The sequence below is a fragment of the Homalodisca vitripennis genome, unplaced genomic scaffold, assembly GCF_021130785.1.
Source record: "Homalodisca vitripennis isolate AUS2020 unplaced genomic scaffold, UT_GWSS_2.1 ScUCBcl_6722;HRSCAF=14066, whole genome shotgun sequence".
NCBI lineage: Eukaryota > Metazoa > Arthropoda > Insecta > Hemiptera > Cicadellidae > Homalodisca > Homalodisca vitripennis.
In genome coordinates this window covers 37,465-50,384 of record NW_025782878.1, presented here as the reverse complement: position 1 = coordinate 50,384, position 12,920 = coordinate 37,465, and the positions used below count along the sequence as shown (strand labels likewise).

At 32.0% G+C, this 12,920-nt stretch overlaps 1 protein-coding gene across 1 annotated transcript in view; it reads right to left on the bottom strand.

Moving 5' to 3' along the window:
* Positions 1-3,841: 3,841 nt before the first annotated feature.
* Positions 3,842-12,920, bottom strand: part of LOC124373943 — a gene marked incomplete at its 5' end in the record, with an annotated part of 40,831 nt that continues 31,752 nt past the window's right edge. Inside the window, 2 exon segments of the mRNA XM_046832252.1 lie at positions 3,842-11,488; positions 11,878-12,052. Coding sequence (XP_046688208.1) covers positions 8,537-11,488; positions 11,878-12,052 — 3,127 coding nt within the window. The 3' untranslated portion in view covers positions 3,842-8,536.

The window sequence follows — 12,920 nt, the reverse complement described above, 5'->3', positions numbered from 1 at the left end:
CGCCGCTAAATACACATACACGGCTGCCGAATTACGCAATATAGCCTACGCTTGTGCTGAATGATGACAAATTCTTACGGCAGTCACATGACGTAATTATTGATTTTCTTACTTCCAATTATGGATATCGTTTGCTATATCATTAATTTAGAATTTTAAAAACAATATACTCCTAAATATCCCAAGAGATGTCTCTTACAATTTCTGAATAAGATATTTTTTATTGTCAATATTTTCTTGTTAATTGGTTAAAGTAGAGAGCGCTTAAAAATTAAAAACACAAAACTGATCTTCTTTAGAAAAGCAGTCTATACTAAAGCTGCATAGAATTGGGCTGGTAATAGATAAAAGCAGTTTTTTGAACTGCAAAAATATGAATGTAATATGTGATCAAGAAAATACAACAAACTTATGTGTATAGAGATAACTAAAATGCGGCTGCAATTTCATTGTCTTATCTAATACATCCGTCGTGAGTACGGTGGGCTCTCATCGCCCTCTTCCTAAGCAGCTGTGAGGGTAGCATCATCCAATTCTCTTGCCAACCTCTGTGCGCCTGATACTCTTTGCTTGTATTACTTTGGAGGTTGCGTAAACCACTGGGTAAACCACGCCCCCCCACCGCCATTCTGCCCTCTGATTTGTACTTAGTGTTTTCCAATAGAAAAATTGGATCGCTTGTCCCTTGGACCGTTTGTGCGCCCCCGAAGTAAACCCCCTAGAGAACCCCCTCTGTCACCAGATAGACTAAATAAATATTTTGTAAATATAACAACGGAAATGTGAACAAAAGTGATGTAAATAATATTTTTTAATGAAATCAAACCTAATTTAAAAGTTATGTAGATGTCTTTCCTTTCCATTGGACTCATGTATCACCACATGAGACTTTGTTTTACAGTTAAATAATTCTAAGTCTGAAGATAATTACGACGTACCCAACTGTGTAATTGAGTTTTTAATTTATGTACATACTTCAGGTCCCTCTGGCTTACTTAATAGAATGTGTAATGAGGGTGTCTATCCTAACTGCCTGAAAATCTCTGTAGTTTTACCTATCCATAAAAGGGTGACGACATGTGCCCTAGTAAAATTATCGTCCCATAGCTTTAGTACCAGTTATTTCTAAGATATTTAAAGGCCTTATTAAGTATCAACTTAGTAACCATTTTACTGTAAACAATTTGTTAATTCCTGTACAGTTTAGCTTTTTACCAGGCCTAGCTACAGTAAAAGTTGTTGAAGATGTTAACTATGTACTAAATGGGTTTGAAGATAGGAGACAGATTTGTGGAGTTTTAGACTTAAGCAAGGCTTTTGACATGGTTTCACAGGTTATCTTGATTGAGAAATTAAGATTCTATACTATCTGGGACGCTGAACTAAACCTTGTCACCCTTGCAGTTGTACAGAAACCCGATGAAATGCAGTGTGTAAAATCAAAGGTGTGTGTGAAATTGCCACTTAAGTAGTCCTTTTTTGGGATGGGGTTCACCAGAAATAGTTTTAGATAAATCTTTTTAATGAAAGAAATACAGGTAAGTCTTCAAAGATGATTCAAAGCATTCAACAATTATAAGAGATCACTGTCAACTGAATCTAATAGAAATATTAACCTTGTTAAAAGAGTCTTGTAATAAAAAACACAATAACAAAGAGTTTCAATTTAAAAATTCTAAACTAACAATATTGCATCAGAACATTCAGCACCTTCCATCACGTCTAGATATACTTCAGTCCAATTTAGATTAAATTAAACCTGATATCATAGCACTTACAGAACATAATATGTCAGATGCTGAATTAATTCATTTAAATATACCAAACTACGTACTTTAAATCCTCTCATTTTGCAAGATGCTTAAACACTGGGGGTGGTGTTGTCATTCTGGTACACAGAAATTTTACTTCAAAAAATGTCACTTTACCAGCAACCTAATCATTATTAATGGAAAAAGAATTTGATTGTTGTGTTTCGGAGATTAGAATAGATAATTTATTATTCATTCACACTTGCTTGTGTTTACAGGAGCCTTAACATTATTATGAAGACTCCTTTTTGGTTAAGTTTAAATTATTATTGGAGATATTAAATAACAAGTATGAAAATGTTATTATAACTGGTGATCAAAATATAAATGTTCTAAATGTAGATAATTCCATATATAGTGTGTTAATATTCTTAGGGCGTATAATACGATTTACAATGTAGATTTTCCAACAAGAACTTCAAATAAGTCACAAACAGCAATAGATAACTTCATAACAAATATAAAAAAGAGTAGCCTATTTACATATGGAATTATAACTCAATTGTCTGATCATGATGTACAGTTGCTCGAAATTTTTGGAATAACAAATCAAAAGAATCTTGTTTTAAGAAAATTATCTAGAAAATTCACAGTTAATAATTATCTGTTTTTAAGACAATTGTCTCAGTTAAACCGGTGTGAAGTTTTCCAGGCACCTGTAATTCATAAATATGATGTTTTTAGCACTTTGTTTTGTTACTACTTGGATGTAAACTATTTACCTCTAAGCAATTAATGGGCATCTGAAGAGCTGAAATGTAAGAGAAAATAAATAGTCAAATTAGAACATGAATTCAGAATTACAAAAATAATAATATAAAATCAACCATTAAAAATATGAAAAAGAGTTGAACCAGTCAACTGCAAAAGAAGGGCTACTATCATAGTAACATTTCTAAAGCGCCTAATATAGTTAAAACTACTTGGAATTTAATTCATTAGGAAGTCAGTAAACAAAAGCTTTCAATATCAAACATATGACTTGCAGTGGACGGTAAAATATTAACAGACCCAACCTTGGTTGCTAATATTTTTAACAATTTTTTTGTTGAAGCAGTTGATAGCTTAATACTTCCGAGCATTTCCTCCACCAACCATGAAAGCAATATTGAATTTCAGCACTCAAACCAAATTTCAACTACTTTTAAATTTAAACCAGTAAATGAGGTGGACATAAAATGCATAATTTCATCATTTGAAAACATTCATCAGGAATGTATGAAATTTCAATTATTGTTCTAAAGCAGTCTTGTCAATTAATATTAAAACCCTTAACACATTTGGTTAATTCTTCTTTGATATCAGGAATTTTTCCAGATAAGCTCATAATAGCTAAAGTAATTCCTATTTTTAAAAAGGGAGATCCAAATGATCCTGCTTGTTATAGGCCAGTGTCTCTCCTCCCAGTTTTATCAAAAATATATGGAAAAGTTGTTTATAACCAATTTTTAAATTATCTGGAATCCAACAATTTCTTAAACAGTCAACAACACGATTTTAATCTGGACAATCTACAATTACCGCAGGTAATTGAGTTTATTGATTCAATAATCAATTCAGTGGATAAGGGAAAACACATGATTAGAGTATTTCTGGACTTGACAAGAGGACTTGGGGTCTAAAATATAATTCGCTTGAACCAGAAGTCCTCACGTGCAAAACCACGAGTAACAGCTAGTTTGAAATTAAACTTTATTCTCATGCAAATAGCCTATTATTTTGTAACAAGCAAACACAATTTTATTAAACTTTTCCTTTTAAAGTCTATTTATTTTCAAAAATATTTCTATTAACTTGACCAATTTTTTAAACACGTTTTCATTAAATATTTTGACAAATTTTGAACAAGAAATAAAACATGGTCATTAGTAAGATCTAAGTTCTAAATTGTAAGTTGTAGTAATTCTCATGTTAATATGCACAATTTTACTTTAGAAATGAATGTTGAAAATGTTAAGAGCTAAAGCACATTTCCTACAATAAATTCCTATAGAAAGGAGACTATGGATATGGATAGAAATTCACAACAGTTTGTAAGGAAAGTATTTATTTACATACCAAATCTTGAAGAATGCACAAAGACAGATTCTTTGGTTGTACAAAAATGGCTATGCATATATAAATTCTACTGTACAATATATCTATACAATACTCTGTCGGGTTATGTACTATATAATCTGTATCTACAAATAGACACCATCCTAAAAACTATTCGACAAAAAGCTAAAAAATATTTTAAAGTTACTTTATAAAAGTATGAAATCAATATTATTTAACCGTTTATTCCAATTTACTAACCAATATAAAGCTAATGAACAAAGTAGAGTATAATAATAGTGTGGATTGCAAATTCTGAAGTTTTAAACATTACATCAGAATTTAAAATTTTTATTGATAATAATCAACAAAGAAAATATGACAAATTATTAACAGACAAAACCCTTAACAACAAATAGCACTTCTTTAAATTTAATTTGTACTTATAGCAAATTTGATATGATGGCAAGTTTTAAACATTTATTCGTATAAAAATTATTAAAATATAATATAATAAAAATATGAATACAGATTTTGTTAAATTTACTTGAAGAGAATGACTTGTTTATTATAAAAGTAATAAACAAACATCACCTTGCACAGATACTACTCTTACGTTGTCAAACAAAAAAGTAAAGATTTAAGACAGAAGTTTAACAATGGATTAATACTTGTCCAACAATACTGCCGCCGACTGGTGAATGTTGGTTTTCTGCAAAATTGTACTTTATATTAGCTATATTGTCACCGCTCTTGGTATTAATAGATACATTTATTTCTTCAAAGTACCCTGAAATGAAATGGTTCTAACATGGCTGGACTATACAGGCATGGGAGATAGTGTTTCACAAAAGTAAAATTAAATATTGCACTACCAAAATCACACCAATTGAGTGGCCACTACTTAAATATAGTCTTTAAATTCCAATCATTCTGTACATAATTGAGAAAATGTATAATGATTATCTGATTAAATAACATTGATGATCTAAATGTTCGAACATTTTTGTTATTCAATGTAAAATTTCTGTTTTAGCTGTTGGTAAATCTTTTAAACTCTTCGAGCACTAAACTTATGCTTTTTACTGATTTATTTTTTTGGAGAGGTATGAACTACTGTATAATGATGTTTCGTAATATTTAATCAGGCTGAATGTAAAGAATTATTGGTGAGAGATAGGAACTTTAGTAGAGAAAAGTACCTTTACCATAGTATAAATGGTATTGTTTTCTTACCATGAAAGATGATTTTTACAGTTCTAGAGTAGTGAATTGAGGTTGAATTGTAAAAACTTATAGAAACAAAAATATAAGAATACATCAAAATTTAGCACCAATAAAAAATATGTTTCAATACAGAGAACACCCTAAATCCTTACTTATTTCACCTGGTGTTTGGTTTAAATATTTCTTTCACTTCCATCACATCATACTTTTTAACTAAATATTTTTTTTTATATTTACAATACAGAAAAGTTGGTTCCTTCCTTCAATATATGATTAATTCCAAATTACACCTAAAACCTTCTCTTTTCAGATTTAATGTTTCTTATCTAATACATGACATTACTATTTTGTTCTAACATAAATTCTACATAAATTAATAACTCTGTTTTAACAATTTTAAAAATTGGTGTCTTCATCTAAGTTGACTAGTCTGATATAAATAATTTACAGGTTAGTTTAATTTAGTGTTTCCAACATATCAATGGACCTTTCAACAATATCACTTAATTATAGAATATTCCAGCCAACACTAACAATAAATCTACTGTATGCCATTTTAATTGCATAATATGCAAATAAAACAGCCAATCATCAACCAGTAATATTACAACTTTTACTTTTACTATATAATCTTAACAAAATAGTTGAAAATTTGACATTGCAATTGCTAACACACATATTTAAAACAGTATGTTTTATTTAAGTCTGGTAATTAACTCAAATTTCGTAAAACTCTTCACTTGCTGATGATTTTATTCATTTACGATTTTTTCAAGCCATTTAAGTAAACTATTTAATGAATATTAATTTAAAAATTTTACTTAAATTACATAACCAAAATTATTTGTAGGTCCTATTCTTACTAAAATATTGACAAACTTGGTTTGAATCACTTATACCCGTACAATGTAAAAATATAGAAACAACATTAGACTTTTCATTATCAACAGTTAATACGTATGCATATTAATTTTGCAACTGAAATTATCAACAGGTTTTTTTAACTTACAAAGCAGCGGCCATGATATGGAATGAAATTAATAACAGTTAATTTTCAATGTTTCTTCTTATCATTGTTTTAAATTACACTATTCCAACAATGCAATTAATCAAAAATTACGTTTTAATTACTAAAAAATTCTACTCTTGCTAGTATTAAGTATTACTCTTGCGGCTAGTACATTTAAGTCCACATGTATCACACATCTAGTACATCTCCATAAATAACTAGTTTCAAATGTTATAGCCAACGTTTAGGAACTTTATACACTCTATTCTTAAGGCTCAAATATACATTAAATTTAACCATTAAAGCCACAACTGTCAAGAGACTAGTCGGTTTACACTTTACTTATTAAATAGTTCAATTGTCAGTCGGAGACCATAACCTAAATTCAATTACAGCTTGACTCAAGAGAAACAAAATCAGCAGCCATTAAATCCAATTCAATTTCTTTGTTTTTCAAGTCACTCTCACATACAGAATAAAAACATTTTAAGTTTGAGAACTTAACAAAAATTAAATTATCAATTTAAATATTTTGTTTCTTCCTGTTATTCAAGGTAAAAAGTCGGTTATTTGCATCACAACCCAACTTGACAGCTTGAAATAATATTCTTTCCTCAAAGAAGTTTGTAAAAAGTAAGAATAAAAAAACCTAAATTAAAGAAAACTCTCTTTAATAAAAAGCACCATTGTAAACATCTTTAATTTGATCTCTCCGCATAATTATGTACTTTACTCAGTGAGGTCCCATCCATATTTAATTTTTAATATCAACATAATGCACTTTAATATAATAACACGTCTTTTCTCAAATTTGAATATTTTTCCACACTTAAAGTTAACTCTGATTTCAGAGATGTATACATTTCATGTTATTATTAATATTTTATTCCATGTTCTATGCACATTTTTTACAGTAATTTCTTTTTGTTCACAGCCAACTTTTACTCCTATAGAATGTTCACATTTTGTTGTCCACAGGCCTACTCAAACCAGAAATTACAATGAATTTTGTATAAATATCATTAAATTAGCGATTGCCTAATTACATAGCATAGGTCACTTCACAAATTTATTAGTTGTATTAGCTTATCTTCACATAGACTAACTTACTTTCAAACCCTTGAATAAAAGTCCATGAAATATTATAAAATGTTTTGGGCATAAAATTGTGTAATTGTACTTTCAACTAGTTTTCATATTTTAAAGAAAATGTGTGCTTTATGTCAAAAAACTTTGATGGATTATGATCAATCTAGTAAGTATTGTGTTAATCACCTAAACAACAAAGTTTTTATACATAATATAACTATCACTTTACAATAAATACTTGAGATTATAGTTCCTTTCCCCTGCTCCCCTAATCCTCTATTTGAAAAAAAACATTTTTTGTGTGTAATCTTACAATGGTACCAACAATAATTAAGATGATTTTAAAAAGAGGTAAACCAGACATCTTGGTTTTTGTTGTGTAATGGCGGGATGATTTATCAATGTTTGATTTTAATTTCATGTTTCATTTTTGGGAACAATTCTAAAAATTTTTGTAATTGAGTTAACCTGATGGACTACTCAGTTAATTTCATGTCCAGAAAACTGCAAATTACTCCATATTAAGAATTAACTCTTCATCTAAAGCAGCGTGGGAATATATGACATTTATACATATTCTGCTCATTTTCAGAAGATCGAAGAGTAATTATGATGGTCAGATTAAATATGTTTTAGCTTTAACATTAAATAAAAGTTTCCACAGGAAACATAAATTTCAATATAAACAATCAATACATTCCCTTTACCTTAAGAAACATTTCATCAGTTTTGTACTGGATCCATCCAAATTCTCCAGCTAAAAAACATAAAATCAATGTTTCCAGCAACTTTATAATCAATTCCGATATTATAACCAGCTACGTTCTAAGCAGGGTGAATGAATTGAACTTCAATAATACATAATGTAACCAATATAGTAAGTATTGTGTTAATGGCTTAAACAGGAACTCAGCTGATACATAAAAATTTAAATTAAAGTTCAAGCATCTCATTTATGAATTTTAGTTTCCTTCAGTTCAACATTCCTGCACTTTAAAATACTATCCCTAGATCAGAAACAAAAACCTTTTATTTCTACGCTATTACGCAATATTCAATCCAAATATTGTTTTTCGTTAAAATTATAACGGGTAGAAACAATGAAAATATTGTTATCTTACTTTACAAAAATTAAATGGTGAGAATTCAGACTTTTATTAATGTGCTTTGAAATGAATAAATATCATGTGCTTATTTTTAACAATTTTACAATTACTTTAAAAACATGTAAATAAATAAATAATCATAAGCTATAAACTACATAATAAAGTTTACCTAATGTAATGGCAGTCACTTTGATTTTGTTTTGGATTGAATATTAAGATAAATTAAAAATACTAACTATTTATTTACAATTTAGGTCTCATCTACACCTTCTCAAAGATTCCCTGCCTGCTGTTTTCGCTTGCCTAGAAGACCCTCTTCTAACAGAGGAGTTTTTAGGTGGACTAGAGTCTGAACTTCGTAACTGTCTAGTGAATGATTCAACACAGTCTTCAGGCATTTTCTTAACCCAAATATAACAAGACGGCACCTCTAAACTTTTAATGGAAGATGAATCAATACTTGTTGTCCTAGAAATTGTACTACAACACGGTTTAACTTCAGGTTTCACTGAATCCACTTTCGTATCACTTTCATTTGAAGTCTGTTCTTGATTCTCACAAGGTGCACTAGGTTCTTCTTTTAACTTAATATCGATTTTACTAACGTCAAGTTCTTCACTTGGAGGTTCGCTTTGAGGTTCTTTTTTGATTGCTACTGAATCTACACCCATCCCCTCCTTCACTTTACAGTTCCTCCTCAACACGACCATACTCAACTCTTCATTCTTCTTGATGAACTTTCGTTTGTGATTTGCGGGCCATCCAGTCATGTTTCTCTTTTTCCGCTTTCTTTTCTTGCACATCCTGCCATCCTCTAGGAAACTGTAGTCGCACGCTGAGGAGCCTCCACAGTCCGAACTGTTGCAAGATTCAGCGATCAGAACCCTCAGTGCATCAACCGCATGAGGATTCATATGTTCATAGTCTGCCCTCTCCATACTGGAACAGCTGCGATATCCTTCAATAATACTCATCACGTCTATGATAGGACCCGGTTTACTACCACAGTTTGGCACTTCGCTGTCTACTACCTCTGGGTCTACTGGTAAACAAGTCATAACCCCCTCAAACTCACTAGGCGGCTCTCGCTTAGCAGTTTTAGTCTTGCTCTTTCCCTTTCTGTTATTGGTACTTTCTTTCACAGGTGGAGATTCAACTTCTTTCTTTACTGCCTGCAACATCTGAACTAACACATCATCATCATTGTTGCTGCAGATTTGCGTAAACAACTCATCGATCTCTTCTTCTGCCCTCTGTATTTCTGCTGCTATCTTATCCGACTCAGATACATTATCTCTTGTATCTATCCTGATTTCTGGTATTGTGTGTATAGGTGTCTGAGTCACAGACACTTGGGTGTCCGAAGGGGCTACGGATGGAGGCTCGATAATGGTGCTGCACCTGGATTCTTCATCAAGAACTAAACCTATCATTTCACTTGGGACTAAAGAAAGCTCACTTGAGAGGAGTTCCGATTTCTTGTCAGGGGAATCTCTTGGCCTCCGCCTCATCAGACTTGACATTATAGCTAATGTAGAAGCATGACATCGTGGAGATTTTCTTGGTTTATCATCTACAATCAGCTGCTGCACTTTTTTCTGTTTTCTACCTCTTTTCTTTGGTTTCTCTCTGATTGCTGCCATTTTAATCCGCCTCATTACTGAATTTGGATATTCATATGGTAACAATACTTTTGGATAATTGGTATACCTAGGATAGTAAAATTCACTGCACTCATCCTGTCTTTTAAATGTCTGATACCAGGATTCATGTTTAGGTGCACTTTCAAAAGAAAATTCAAGATCATTGTAACTATTAGTACTACCGTCACAAGGTATTTTCTCTTCATCAATTATATTTTCTGGTTCGAAATCGCTCTCATCCAATTTAACTTTTAAGGAATTTCCTAATTTACTGTCGTTACTCGATTCTTGTTTTGCAGAAATTTCTTCTATTCCCTTTTTACACTCTGGTATTGGTGTCGGCGGAAACAAGTTTCCATGAAACCTTAAACGGGATCCTGTTGCTTCAAATTTGTAATATTCTGCATTGTCTTGAAGAAAGCTTTCTTCAGGTGATTTTCGTTTTCTTCTTGAAGAAGTGGAACTGCTTGCAATACTACAACTTCCTAATGAACTTTCATCTAGCACCTCCTTCTTATATTTTATTCTGTCATGATCATCTGACTCTTTCAATGAAATTTCATCATCCTCTTCAGAAGATTCTGTAGAAACAGAACTTTCTCGTCTTGAGGGCTCTCCGAACATAAAACTTTCAGCTTCATCACTTAATAATGAAAGTTCCGTCTGTCTGACTTTTTTGAACCTAACTACAACTGGCTCTTTCTCTTCTGACTTTACTTCAGTCTTTGCTGGTTCAGTGCTATTTTGGGTGACACAACCATCATTCCCATTAGCTTTACTCAATTCCAGTTCTCTCTGGCTCTGAGATATGTAATATCCAGTAGATCTCAGTTTAGAATTTAAAACCTCTACCTTATAATAAGTCCTATTATCCTCTATTAATTTCTCTTCAACAGATAGCCGCTTCTTTTGGACTTTTTTCCGACTATCACTAAACCTTAAATTAGCTACTTCTCTGGGTAAAGATTTTTTTCTGAATTTCTTTTTCAAACTTACTTTTTTCAACATCTCCGGTTTCGTCTTTGCATTTTCACATTTCTTCCCAGTAACCCTTTCTCTTGTATCTTCATCCTCATCAGTTGAGTCCTGTAATCTTGATTTCTCAGCATCGTTCAAGTCATCAGAAGGTGGCCTCACTAAACTCCTGTCCAGTTCATCTTTCACACTAGTTTTTGTCTTTCTCTCAACAGAATCCTCAGGCAGTGTCGTTGTTGGAGACTTCAAAGTCCCTTTGCCCTGAGTAGGACTCTTCATCGCTTCTGATATAGGGTAATCCCTGCTAGCCCTAAGTCTGGAGTTGTTGAGGGCATCCTCAGCTGTAGTTCCCAGCAGGCTAGTGGGTAGCCACATCTGTTTCCTAGACCGCAGGTGATGTGTGATGTCACTTCCTGTCGGTGACAACTGCGACAGCTCGTTGTTAGTTCCAGGACAAGAAGCAGATATTGTTCTCGTTCTCCTTGAAATACCTTCACAATCAAGGCCTGAATACTTTGTGAGGATGCTATCACTCCTGACAGCCGACCGGGTGAGATGGTTATGGTTGTTCACAATCCCGTTACAATGGACCTAAAACCAAAACATCATCAAATTTTACCAATTATATAAAAGCAAAAACTTAAAAATATTTTCTTACTTGTTCACAATATACAATCCATTCAAGATTTCTATTCTGTTACATAGATTTGATACTGAACCCTTCCAAATAAATATTGAGTAATTACAACATCAAATAATTTTTAAAATTACTCTTTTTAAGATAAAATAATTAAGTATATATAAATAAAATAAAATAATAAGATAACTAAATTGAGAAGTACATCAAAAAATTTAAAGTTCTATTTAAGTTCTAAACTGCCTAATTTTTTCTGTGATAAAACTTTTGACAAAATCTCTTTAAATGTTCACCTCACAATAGATTTTTACACAAATTATGTACGGAAGCACAGTTTTATCACCTCAAGAGGTTTCTTGGCACAAGCATCGTCAAGTGAGCGAGTGGAGGCTCGCGTGCGTGGCGTCAGCTGTCCGTTGTTCTGTGTGAGAGTGCTGGTGCGTGAACCCATTGTAGTCGCTTGGCTCTCAACGGAGCTGCTGCGCAAACATCTTCGTGGCCCCGCTGCTAAACCCGCACTGCAACACACTGTCATACTGTACATGACACTACCCCATACATTAAATAAACAAAAATTTGCTAATTTATTAGACTGAAAGAATTGCAGTTTATTCCAACTTACAAACTATGAGTATGAAAGTGAGATACTCATCCGAGCCAGTGTGTTGTGTGATTGCGTTTCTCATACTCGTACTCGGGACTTGCATTCTCTGCAGTGACAATGTCTGGACTAGACTCCAAGCAGCTTTCGGGTATGTTTGAACCCTTTTCTTTCCCTCCTTTTCTTCTTTCTATTCTTTATTTTTGTATGTACTAATATCTCCCCCACCTGACGAAGAGGATAGATTCCAATCCTCAAAACGTTGTTTTATACCTTGTGTAACCATAACGATGGCAAATGTCCAAAATCCTGTTATCCTGTCAAACCTTTAATCGTCAACAACAAACTTTAAACTAAGTATTATAATCAATAGGATAATCATGAGTTTGTGATCCTGGGTTTGTTTTAGATTTGATAATACTCCATGTGGCTTTACATTTATTTTTAGACATCTTAAAGTAATTTTGCTAATAGCTTTTCTTCCTTAATCAAGATTTTATACTGTTTTCAAGCTTCCTTATACACAGGTTTAGCAAACATGTCTCTTTCTGCACCTTTACTATTTTTTACATTGTCATAACAAACTAAAACAAAGCTTCTAAACTTCTTAAGTTTATGCGTAAACCATTGAATACTTGTCTTTTTAGAATTTTTAACTATAACTTCTTTAAAAATAACACGCTTCTTCATATAAACTAATCAACAAATTAATAAAATAAGAAAATTTCTCATCAATGGTAAACTATCAAACTAAAACTATCAATAGTGATAGGCGTCACCACTCT